Source organism: Melanaphis sacchari, unplaced genomic scaffold (assembly GCF_002803265.2).
Source record: "Melanaphis sacchari strain LSU unplaced genomic scaffold, SCAv2.0 Contig20_pilon_pilon, whole genome shotgun sequence".
In the NCBI taxonomy this organism is placed as follows: domain Eukaryota; kingdom Metazoa; phylum Arthropoda; class Insecta; order Hemiptera; family Aphididae; genus Melanaphis; species Melanaphis sacchari.
The window spans coordinates 2,063,257-2,075,817 of record NW_020271042.1 but is presented as its reverse complement, the minus strand read 5'-3'; the positions used below and the strand labels follow the sequence as shown (position 1 = coordinate 2,075,817).

General features: G+C 22.7%; 1 protein-coding gene across 1 annotated transcript in view; it reads right to left on the bottom strand.

Annotated features, from left to right (window-relative positions):
* Positions 1–3,437: 3,437 nt before the first annotated feature.
* LOC112593663 overlaps positions 3,438–12,561 on the bottom strand; it is a 15,206-nt gene continuing 6,082 nt past the window's right edge. The window contains exons 6-18 of the mRNA XM_025338166.1: positions 11,332–11,486; positions 11,110–11,272; positions 9,980–10,069; positions 9,800–9,889; positions 8,281–8,512; positions 7,925–8,120; positions 7,049–7,167; positions 5,280–5,465; positions 4,806–5,080; positions 4,110–4,264; positions 3,892–4,054; positions 3,719–3,808; positions 3,438–3,621 (exon numbers count right to left, since the gene is read on the bottom strand). Of these exons, the coding sequence (XP_025193951.1) occupies positions 3,517–3,621; positions 3,719–3,808; positions 3,892–4,054; positions 4,110–4,264; positions 4,806–5,080; positions 5,280–5,465; positions 7,049–7,167; positions 7,925–8,120; positions 8,281–8,512; positions 9,800–9,889; positions 9,980–10,069; positions 11,110–11,272; positions 11,332–11,486 (2,019 nt within the window). The 3' untranslated portion in view covers positions 3,438–3,516. The remainder of the gene's footprint in view (positions 3,622–3,718; positions 3,809–3,891; positions 4,055–4,109; positions 4,265–4,805; positions 5,081–5,279; positions 5,466–7,048; positions 7,168–7,924; positions 8,121–8,280; positions 8,513–9,799; positions 9,890–9,979; positions 10,070–11,109; positions 11,273–11,331; positions 11,487–12,561) is intronic.

Sequence of the window (12,561 nt, the reverse complement as noted above, 5' to 3'; positions counted from 1 at the left end):
ATCAGTATTAAAGTTTTTTTCTCTAGAACTATAAACATAATAATAAAACAAAAAACTTTTCTTATTACTTTGACCGTATTAAAAGTTTGTTATAATTTATTTAACAGAAAGGTTAAAGTGATTTTTTTACGCAAAAATCTTTGAAAAATGAAATTTATATATATAATATATGCCTACAATTAAAATTATCTTTTTTTTATCATACAATCACTATGAATCAAATAAAAATTATATAAATTTGATTGATTTTTTTTTAAAAAAAAAGGATTAATCATGGCGGTTGTTACTTAAAGAATTTTTCAGAAATTATATCATACAGTAATTAGGTTTTCAATATAAATATATACGGTAATTTAAGAAAAAAATAATGTAGTTCATGCCATTAAGTAATGAAATTATACCTCAAGTAGTAAATATAACAAACTTTGGTACATGAATTTGTATAGTGTAAATATTACATTTCCAAAAAAAAAAAAATAATAATAATAATAATAATAAATATATTTGGAATGTCACGACTTTCATAGCCAATAACAGTTGAAAATCGTATACATTTGTATTTCTTTTTCATGCAATTATTTAAAATCATAAAATAAAACTTTTTAAGGATGTATTTTGGGTTATATGTTTCAAATATCTATGCAATCAATTCAATATATTATAAATGTATACTATCATAAATTATTATTACAACATTATTACATTTTTTGGTTTAAATTTCGGCTACCATAACACTGTAATAATATATTAGTTCATCGTAATTTTTATGTGAAAAATATGAAAAGTATTTATAATAAAATTAATCGACTCAAATTTTATATAAAAACATATTTACTCAAAACAATAATAACCTGGTAAAAATTTAAACCAAAATAATATGACATTTTCATCCCGTAGTGTCAACGGAATGAATTCAAAAAAAAAAAAAAAATGTTTTTCTTATATATTATAATAGTGTCACTATAATATTATCATTTCCTATCGGTGTTTATTGTATTATGACAGGTAGATGGCTAACTGTATTGTAGATAACCGATCAATAGTATAGTAATATTGAAATTATACCGTGGAATACACTGTCGGAAAACTTTTAATATATCTGAACATAATTTATTGAAGTACATACATGAAAATCGCGTCGCTATATTATAAATTATAATACATAATATCATATAAGTGTATTGTACCTATATTAATTAAATTAGTTTTCTTTCATTTAAAGTCGAGATTAATAAAGTTCATTTTTAATTTAAAATACTTAAATAGTTTAGCGAGTGTTTTCTTTTTGTATCATGATAATCATTCAACAGTTGAAAAAATTTTGATCAAAAGTTAATAATTTATAATATTTTAAAAATACTAATTGATGTGCATAATACTTTAATATTATTATTTGGTGAAGTTTATGAATATTTTTTTAATTTTAAAGACAACTTAATGCGTATTTTCTTTCAGTAAAATCAGAAAAATAGTTTACTAGATATTTATTCCATACATAATAACTAATAACTATTATCTAACTAATATTTTGATATTATATGTATATTTGGATGTTTGTTATGTTCTCGATCAATATCTGTATCGTGTAATGACAGATAGCCCATTTTATTGTGTGAAATATTCATTGAACTACCAAAGTTGTAAATACAATTTTCGTACCTTTTTATGTTTATTTATATTTAAAAACTAGCGATCAAAAAATATATATACCTATATAATTTATTATTATTGTAAACTATTTTGTAAGTAGTATCTATAATATTATATTTGTATAATGTCTATCAATGTTAAAAAAACAAAATTAAAAAAAAAATATTGTAAACTTAAACTATCAAAATGTTGTTATTGTAACTATTATACACTGTTAAGAAATTATTATTATTATTATTATAATTATTATGTTAATATTCAATAAATATCCGTTGTGCATTTATAAATAATTTTGAATTAACTTTTTACAACAAATATCTATAATATCTAGTAGAATACGTAAAACCATCAAAAGCTTGTCAAAAATAACTATTTAGACAAATAATTTATTTACTATAATAAATCCAGCAACAAAATTATAACTAGTGACGAACTTTTTTGACTTAAACATCAATTACTATTTATACATGTACAATAAATACCTAAAACTAGAAATTTGAATTATATACAAATAGATACATATGTTAATATAAACTACTCTAAATAAGTAAAAAAAAAAGACAACAATTTAAATGCAGTTGATATAATATCATGTAATAATATATTATAATGCATACGACAAAGAATATTTTAGATAAAATAGATATAAATAAAATGCTAGTAAACGAAAACAATCGAATTTTAATAATGTGGAAAATTTGTATAATAGGTATTTGGTAGTTGTAATTCTTGTCTATTACTTTTGAATTGATTATATATTTTTATAAGCTTTAACAGTGACAGAGATTAATTAGTGGGTAGAATGAAAAATAAATATACATCAATCTGCCAGTCATATCAGTCAATTAATAATTACCGAATAATTTACAAATTTCCGATCAAATGTAATATATTAGGCCGTCGAAAACATAATGAATTGACTGTTACATTATAATGCTACTTCACATATTGCAATCATTATAAATAAAAAAATTATAAAATATAAAAAAGTATAGAATAGATATTATGAGTGTTTAATAAAATGACAATATTCATATCATACATTTAAAAATTGACACAGTAATATACCTATTTTTAGTATGTATAATTTAAATCATTTTAAAAAGTCAAATAGTAGACATTGGTTGACCTGAATTGTCTAACATACTGAATTAAGAACTATTAATTAACTTGAAAACGTAAAAATTAAATAATATATTCAAAAAACTAAAAAGTGTTATAGTAAATGATTTTCTGGAAATATTTCACACAAACCTTGATATAAGAAATACATAGTTTTACATTAATATTCGTTAAATATTAATTAAAATTTTTAAAATATTAAAATATAATTAATTAAACAACATATTATTACTTAAACGTGAATAATTAAAATGTTTAAGAGTTAATATTAAATGAAGATATAATAGAAAACAAAATATAAATTAATAACAAAACTATATTTTTTTACTTAAAAAAAATATATTTCTACTAAAAAAAAATATTTCAATACAGTAAGTATTTATAACATTATTCAAAACGCACTTATTTGTTTAAAGAACTTTTCGTTGTTAAAATTCCTAACATCATAATGCTCTTTTCTGCCAAGGCTTATTAGTATTTACAGATTATAAATTGCCTACCTACTAAATGTATATATATATTTTTTTTTTGCCTGACAATTATATTTTTGTGTTTATTTATGTAACGAAATACATGACTTCTTTAATTATTAAATTAACGAAGTATGTCTGATGTTAATAACCACTTTACATATTTAATCATAAATTATTAGTTCCAATACATATTATAATTTTCATAATAGTTCTTAATCAATAAGGAGCTGATTAACTTTGTTTTTCAGTCAATCTATTCCTAATATAATAACTATGGACAAATATTAATAAGAGTATTATTGTGATCAGCTACTCCGCTAGCCACATTGTTAAATTGTATTAATACTATCTCGTACGTGACTATAGTTCCAGCCACCTAAACAATCACGATAAAATTTGAAATTAGTATTTATATTAAAAAATACTCTATTAAAAGAACAATCTAAAATATTAAAATAATTTTTGTAACCAACCGTTAGCATAAACGTCCTCGTGACAGAAAAAAAATTACAACCAGTAAATGATAATTCGTCAGCAGACACTTGTAGTAAAAATCTTTCTACCTATTAAAAAAAAAAAAACTATTTTAACATTCTAATTAAATGATAAATAAACGTCACATTTTTAAACTACACTTAAAATTCACCTCGACTCCATAGCTCTCTGATGGCACAGAGAATAAAACGGTTTTTGGTTTTTTGCTTTGATCATTAATGGATGCGACATACAAAGACACCACACAAGTTCTTCCAACTAGATATGTAAATAAAAATGCAAAACATAGAGCTTCCCAAGAACTGTGTATAGGCCTAAAAATATTTTTATTATCTTTAATAATACTAAAAAAAAATAATTTTTACACACTTCAAACTGTTAAGAAGTTGTAAGCAAATAAAGTACAAATTATGGCCAAATGATAATAATATCACTGGAGATAAAAATTCATCCAAGTCATGAGTTAATGATGCTAAAGTATTAAATGTTTCTCTAGACTTCCGCCAATACATACTTGGAAGTACCTAAAAATTAAATAATAATATAAATAATCAAGTGATTTTTTATATATTTACATTTTATAAAAAGAAGTGTAATGTTAATCAGTAAAAATGAAAAATAAAATAATAATTTTTATAACCCAGAATAGATTTACTATACAGTTTACTACTCGTATAATGATAAACTAAGTGTAATTTAATGAACTTCGAATTTTTGTGAACATGTGCTTTTTAGTTTTAGTTTTATAGATAATTCACAATTTTAAAATTGCTAGACTCAGATTAATTGATATACATGATATACCTTGTTAAATTTTTATAATCAATCAAAAATGAATATTAATAATATAATATTCAATTTTATAAATTGAATCTGTAAAAATGATATTATATTGATCATAATATACATATTTTATATACTATATCAAAGTAAATTGCTGTTTTAGATATCAGTTTTACTTATAATTAATAATAAAGATAATTATTTTAGCTATAAATAATTTATTAGTTATTAAATCAATAAGTTATAATTTAATAAGACTTTATGCTATTAGTTATAACTAACTTTTCCCCTGACACTGTCCAATTTTTTGTTGAGCTGCTTGAATTTGTTGGTCAAAGCACAGGCAAGTATAATTATAAATAAATCCACACAATTCCAAGCAAAAGAAAACAGACAATCGAAAAACATCAAAGGAATAGTTACTATAAACGAATAGTTTATAAACGTAAAGACCGTTTTAAACGATGTCAAAAAATAAGCTCGAAAAATATCTAGTCCATCAGATGAACAAGGTAAAACTCTCAATACTCCTGTTAAAATAGTAGCAAAGTGTTCAACTGTAAAAATAAAAATACACATAATATATTATAATCATTATTAATACCTTAAAATATATAATATCAATAAATTTCACGTATTTTTAGTAGTTACGATTGTTGTTTGTATGTATTACAGCATGTACACGTAGAGTTTAATTATTACTCTAAGCTGTTAAAAACATTTTATTTATTTATTTTTTTGTTATATTTTACGTACTTGATGAAAGTAAAATAACAATGCTTGTTAAAATTTTAAACTTAAATGCCATATTAAGTGGGTATCCATATTGTTTCATTTCACGTTCCATTAGTTCCCATTTTTCCATAATATTTGGCCATTCCCTTGCCAAATGAATAAAAACTATGTAAGTGACTAGTGAACCTCCAAAATATACTATATCACCTACAAACAAAATAACCTAATATTTAAAAGTACTAGTTAAATTAAAAAATAATATATGGTTTTAATGATATTTATTTATTGTTACTTGTTATAAATTATTATAAGTAGTTATACACAGTGTATAAATATTCACTATTTTAAATAAGTGTAAATAGAACTATAATTAATAATAATATCAACTTAAAAATACTATAGGCTTATAGGTAATAATTTATTGAAATTTAAAATTATTTGAATTTTTAAATTTTAAACAATACATAATTATAATTCACCAAATTTGCTACGGTTAAACTTTTATTTAACCATTACAATCTTTAACTACTGATATCATCCCTTTATGTTTCCCAACAACTTACCCCTGAGTCCACTCAATAGTTATCATAATGAATATATTAGTTTAAAAAAAAAATTCCATCAACAGTAAAACCTAACCTATAGGCAACTCAATCTTCAAATTTTACACAATTTATTCGGAGAAAAAACGTACACAGATGCCTCAAAAAACCAAGCGAGAATGGGTGTTTTGATAATTTGGAATAATATAAAACTTATATGTAAGCTACCAAATACAAGTTCAATTTTTACTACAGAATCATACGCAACTTCAAAAGAACAAAATTAGGTATAGATAAAATATTTCGAAAGTAACAATTTTCTCTGATTCTCTTGATGCGATAACCAACATTAAAAATGCTTACAATACTTAACAGTATACGTACACATACAGGGGCAAAGTTTGTTACAATACGAAAAAGAAAAAGGAAACATTATTCAATTATAGATCATTTTAATATCAAAGAAAATTAAATGGCTGATAAGGGAGCAAAAGATGTAATATCTAACCCTTCAGAAACATCAGTCCAACTTGTAATGAGACAAGACGTAATACTACTAATCAATTATCAAACTTCAATACCAACACGTGGCAGATAAACTGAAAATGATTTTGTACGAAACCCTGTGAAAAAAAAAAAAAAGTTTTCATATAGAAAATTTCCTCAGATCTTCTTAGAAACTTCAATACTATTCTAACAAGACTCCGGATTGGGCACACTCAAATGACTCACGACCACCTAATAAGTAAAAACAACCTCCCTAAATCCATCATGCGGTATCCTAGAAAGTCACACATAGACGAAATTTAGAACAAATAAAAAACTTCCAAAACACGTATTAGAATCTCTTGGCCATAAAATATCTTCATTATAGCAGACACCATTAATTTCTTCAAAAAACAAATCATCAAAATAATCCATGAATTACAAAAATGTATATATTTCACTTAAAGTTCCTAAAATTTGTCAACTAGTCAATATTAATATTTTCAATAATTAAAATTAAGTCTACTATTTAACATAACATGTTTCCCAATGTTACCACGAATATTTTATCAAAAAAAAAAAAAAAAAAACCATTAATGATTAGTGACTACCTACAATAATTAATAATTTATATAGTTATCACATTAGTATAACCTTTGATTAACCTAATATGTAATAAATAATAATCAGCTAATATTTGAAATTAAAACTTCAAATTTGATAAATACAAACTATATTATAAAAATAAATTGTAAGCTTAACCTGTGATGTCGTATGTCAGTCCATTATAATACAAGTTTAATATTATAAACAAAACCATTGTGATAGACATTCCAATTGCAATAAAGCTATATATCACTCGCCAACTGAACCAATTGAAACTAAAATATATATTAGTTAAATGATTGATTATAAATTATAAATAATTGATAATGTGTTAAATAAATGTTTACTATATTACAGATTTCAGTTTTTATAGAATTAGATACGAGTATATATTTATAATTATTTATTTTAAATTAATGATAAGTATACTCGTACATATATTTGTACCTATATTATATTCACGCTAAAAGACATCACTTAGTACCTCAGCTGAATCACATTGAACTTAATGAGATGAAAAGGAGTATTCAAATATACATTTGAGAACATTTTAAAGGTGATTTAAGATAAAAATAATTTAAGGTGATAAAACTATAAAAATTAACAAATTACAAATTTCATTATTAAGATTTTATTATTTAATAAACAGTGTTTATTTACGTCTTATCTGAAACCTATTTACAAATTATAACTTAATAAAATGAAATGAAGATGTTTAAAATATCTTTAAACACAGATAATTTATATTTTTATTTATTTTGATACTTTGTTCTACCATTTGCCTCCTAAAAATCTCATTTTATTCCATAATCATTCATACTAAATTTTTAGTGTCTTCCTAACTTAAAATATACAAAATTATTGAGATTTTTTGTTATTTTTTTCACTAAAATGTTTAATATTACTAGGTATAACAATGTTATATATTATACAACAACAAACGTATAATCTACGAGAATTAAAGAAATCCAATTAATAATAAAATAAATTTGGATAATTTTATAATATACGAGTACGTATAGAATTGCTTACACTAAATAACTAGTGTTTTGTCCTCTAATGCCTTGAACTGGTAAAATAGCGCATATTTGCGCTAAAATAAGTACAGGAATTATGGCTTTGTGCATCGAATTTGTATCGCTAATTATATCCTTCCTTATACTGTCTTCCAAAGCTTTGATTCTCACGTAATTCACTGGCATCCCAAGATCATCTTGTATTTCAAGTGCTGTAAAAAAAAAAATAAATAAATATAAATTAAATTATTTTTACAAATAATATTTTTAATTAATTTATATAAAAAAAAACTATTTGAGTTTCTTGCATTAGATTTATCTTTTCATAATAATAAATTTTAAAATAATAATACATTTAAAAATCAATATTACCAATGTTTCCCTTCTTTTTTTTTAAACTAAACGTGTTATAACTTGAAACGTCTACTGGATCCGATAATGAATTTTGTTTCAACTGTCGTTCATATCCAGATTCAATGAAATTCCTGCTCTTGAGATAAACGGGCCCTAAAGTGGTTTCGTCAGACATAATAAAAATTTTTAAAACTAATGTCGTTACTATAATACAACTAAACTCATCACACTCGCTGTTTCCGAATTTAAATGTATGGAGTTGTTAAATATTCGATTGCTGAAATAAAGTGCTCATAGATATTATCGGAGTATCTGACACACGGAACACGCGCGTTAAAATACTTGATTATAGTAATTTTCGACGTTTTGAATTGTAATTTAATCCACACCATGAATACTTAATTTAAGTTTTATCTACCAAATAGGTTTGGTTAGGTTAGATAATGTCTCTCAAAAATTCTAGTAAAAAAAATATCTAGTATATACATATATTTTTAGGATATGAAAATTGCTATTACTAATTCATAAATACACTAGTAGGTAGTTTTAATTTTCATTTGAATTTTGTTTTGTACATTTTATATGCAAATATAATATTACTACCGAACACTTTATTATATATGATTACCAAAGAATAATATTAGTTTTCTTGTGACAAATAATATTTCTCCTTGTTATTTAAATATTAGGTGTAAAATATAAAATATGTATGAAATCGAGTAAAATAATACGAGTACATTAAATGGTTTCTAAATAAACGAATTTATCACTTGTATACATAATATTTATCTAAAAACACAGCTTTTAAACAAAACTTTACTTTAATACATAAAACAGTGACAAGTATATTTTAAAATAGTTTTCAGAGTTGGTTAGGTAATAGTAGGTTTCTACTAAAAAGATATATATCAAGATAGGTACTAAGTTGTATTAGCCAAGATTTTCATCGTTTAAAATAAAATACTATCCAGCTTATTTAAAACATTTGTTTACACCACCATTGTCTTCAAACAAGTATAATCTTCATTGTTATCGTAAATTGTATACCATTTTCTGCGTTGTATCTTGAGTAAAACAGAAATACCATATAATGGTAATTAAATAATTGATTCATATATTATATATACAAATATATGCAATTAGTTATGATTTACCAAATATAATTTTATTAAACTTACTCTAATATTTCTAAAACTTAAAATACTATACCTTATACTACTATACAAACAAATCATTTAAAAAATAATCTAATAACTAATTATAATAATAAAAATTTAAAGATAGATTTTTTAAATTTTTGTTTTTTTTTTTAAATTTTTATTTGATTATAATAGAATTATTATTATACAAAATAATATTATGTTATATTATTAAATATATTGCCTCTTGTTAATTTCAGGATCATACTAAATAATAAATAATTTATTCAAAAGTAACTAAGAGACTTTAACAATACTACTTATTTATATAGTTCTAATACTATTTTTCTTTAATATTTAAGACTATTTAATATAAATTAAAATAATTATGGACAGTAATTAATAGTATTATTTATATCATTAACTTCACTGTTTACACTGTTGAACTGTATTAATACAATCTCGTATGTGACTATTGTCCCAGCAACCTTAATAATTATAACAAAAAAGCATTTAAACGTAATAGTAATCATAATTTTAAGGAAAATTAAATTAAGAAAACGCGTAATCAAACTAACCGTTAACATTAAAGTTCTAGTTACTGAAAAAAAATTACATCCAGTCAATGCTAATTCATCAGATGTCACTTGCATTAAGAATCTTGCTACCTGTTATCAAAAAAGAAACCTTAATTGTTTTTTGTTGGAAAAATAGCCCTTAAACTATCTTTTAAATTTTTTTCTTTCACGTTTAATACATCTGCCCAATAAAGTAAAATCACATATTTTTAAACTAATATTTTAATATTTATAAGTTTAATATAATATTATTACTTAAATTGATAACTCTATTTTTATGTTTTTGTGTTTAAAATTATTAATACTTCAATTTTAAATAAAAATAAAAATAATTATAAAATAATAATATATATTATATACTATTTATAATTCTGTACCATCATCTCAAACTTAGCTTAAAGATAGTAGGTGTTATTTTGAATCGTTGTATCGTATAATTTTATAATAAATAAAGAAAAAATATATAATTTATATCTATCTGTAAATATTGTTGAATTATTCTCTTTATACTCATTTTTTCCCCACATTTTATCATCTAGACACAACCCTTTTTTTTATATTTGAAATAAATAAATACATGTAATATTAATAAGACTGACTAAAAATCAATAAAATCTATGAATCTTCGTATATCATTCTATTACCACCTTAGCTTTTAATCCTATTAAAAAATATATTTTTATTTACAGTTAAATCAAAATTGTAATGGTGCGGTAAAATGACAAAAGTGCTGTGGTAATAAAACCCATAACTATAATTTTTCCTTTTTTTTTTTTATATAGACAATGGGGTTAATATCTGAATCTTCTATACTCGTATATTAAAATCAATATGCCATGTTTAATTTTAATTAAACTAAACATTTTTTAGTGGAGGAAATTTCGATAAAAATAAAAATTTACATCTTAAATCCTAATATGCCTTCGAAATTATTATATTTTTTTTTCAATTTTTTGACAAGCGTTTTATGTTATTTTTATTTACACAACTTGTTATATTATATACTTTCTTAACATTTAATTTAATATACTGTACAGTTATTGATTATTAACAAACTTTATATCATAATATAATATTCTTAATTATTAAAATTAATGTTTATTATACTTTTAAACTAATCTTAAATTCACCTCTACTCCATAACTTTCAGTTGGCACAGAAAATAGGATGGCTTTCGGTTTTTTGCTTTGATCGTTTATGGAAGCGGCGTATAAAGATACAGCACATGTTCTTCCAACCAAATATGTAAATGAGAACACAAAGTAAAGAGCCTCCCAAACGTCGTGCATTGGTCTGAAAACACGTTTAGCTTTATTAAAATTTACATAAATAATAGGTAGTGATTTGCATACTTCAAACTATTTAGAAGCTGTAAGCAAATAAAATACAAATTATTAGCAAATGATAATAATATCACCGGCGACAAAAACTCATCAAAGTCTTTAGTTAACGACGCTAATAGGTTATATGTTTCTCTAGATTTCCGCCAATATGTACCTGGAAGCACCTAAATTTCAATTATTAAAACATGTAAAGTGTATATAAATATTACAGATAATAATTTTAAAAATTTTATTTATTAATAATAAAAAACTATAACATGTTAAAAAATATATTATATTAAATCACTTATAAATTATAATATACTATCGTAATAAAGCGTTTGTTTAAATTTAATCTAACATTAAACTTTTGTTAACGGCTGAAAAATATACAATTGTTGAATAAAAATTATGTGACAAAATAATTAATGATAGTGAATATTCAATTAATATTAACATATCAAAAAAGTTATAAAATCTTCAATAATTATTGTGGACCCGAACGTTTTTATATGATCATCGAGTAATCTTTACTTCAGCATATCAACTATAGACAATATTTTCGTAACCAAACATGTCATATTAAATATTTTTATTCTATGTTATAAATAAATAAAATTATTTGTTAAATTAATTTATGATTTCATTTGAAAATATTTTTTACATTAATTTTATATAATATTAATAATTTATATGTTACTGAAGTTAATTTTATAAAACACTAATAACTGTACGATTCTATCCGAGAATAATGAACAATTAACAATTGCTGTACTCATTTTATTTTTGTTCTAATATACCTCAGTTCACAAACATGTCTCTATGCTATAATATTGTACATCAAATTATAAACGAATCTGATCGAGTGTGGGTAACCAACCAGCGATGAATTGAATATAACGTTAAGTGTATTTCTGTTCACTTAGAAAACTAACTAGTCAGTGTATTTCCGCCAGCTAAACTTCCCTAAACTGATTGTATAGTTTTTGGGTCTATAAAAAATGATAGTTAATATAATATACATTATATACTATCTGACTAGCTAAACAATTAATTGCCCTTAAAAGTTTTTTTTTCTTTTAGTGGCACCTAATTAAAATAAAGACTTATGAGAGCACTTTTCGAAACTGAACATAATACCTATGTGAATACCTTTCATGATATCATCAAAAATTATCAGATACTAACAAACGCACATTTATTTGTATATATATGTGTGTGTGTGTGTGTGTGTGTGTGTGTGTGTGTGTGTGTGTGTGT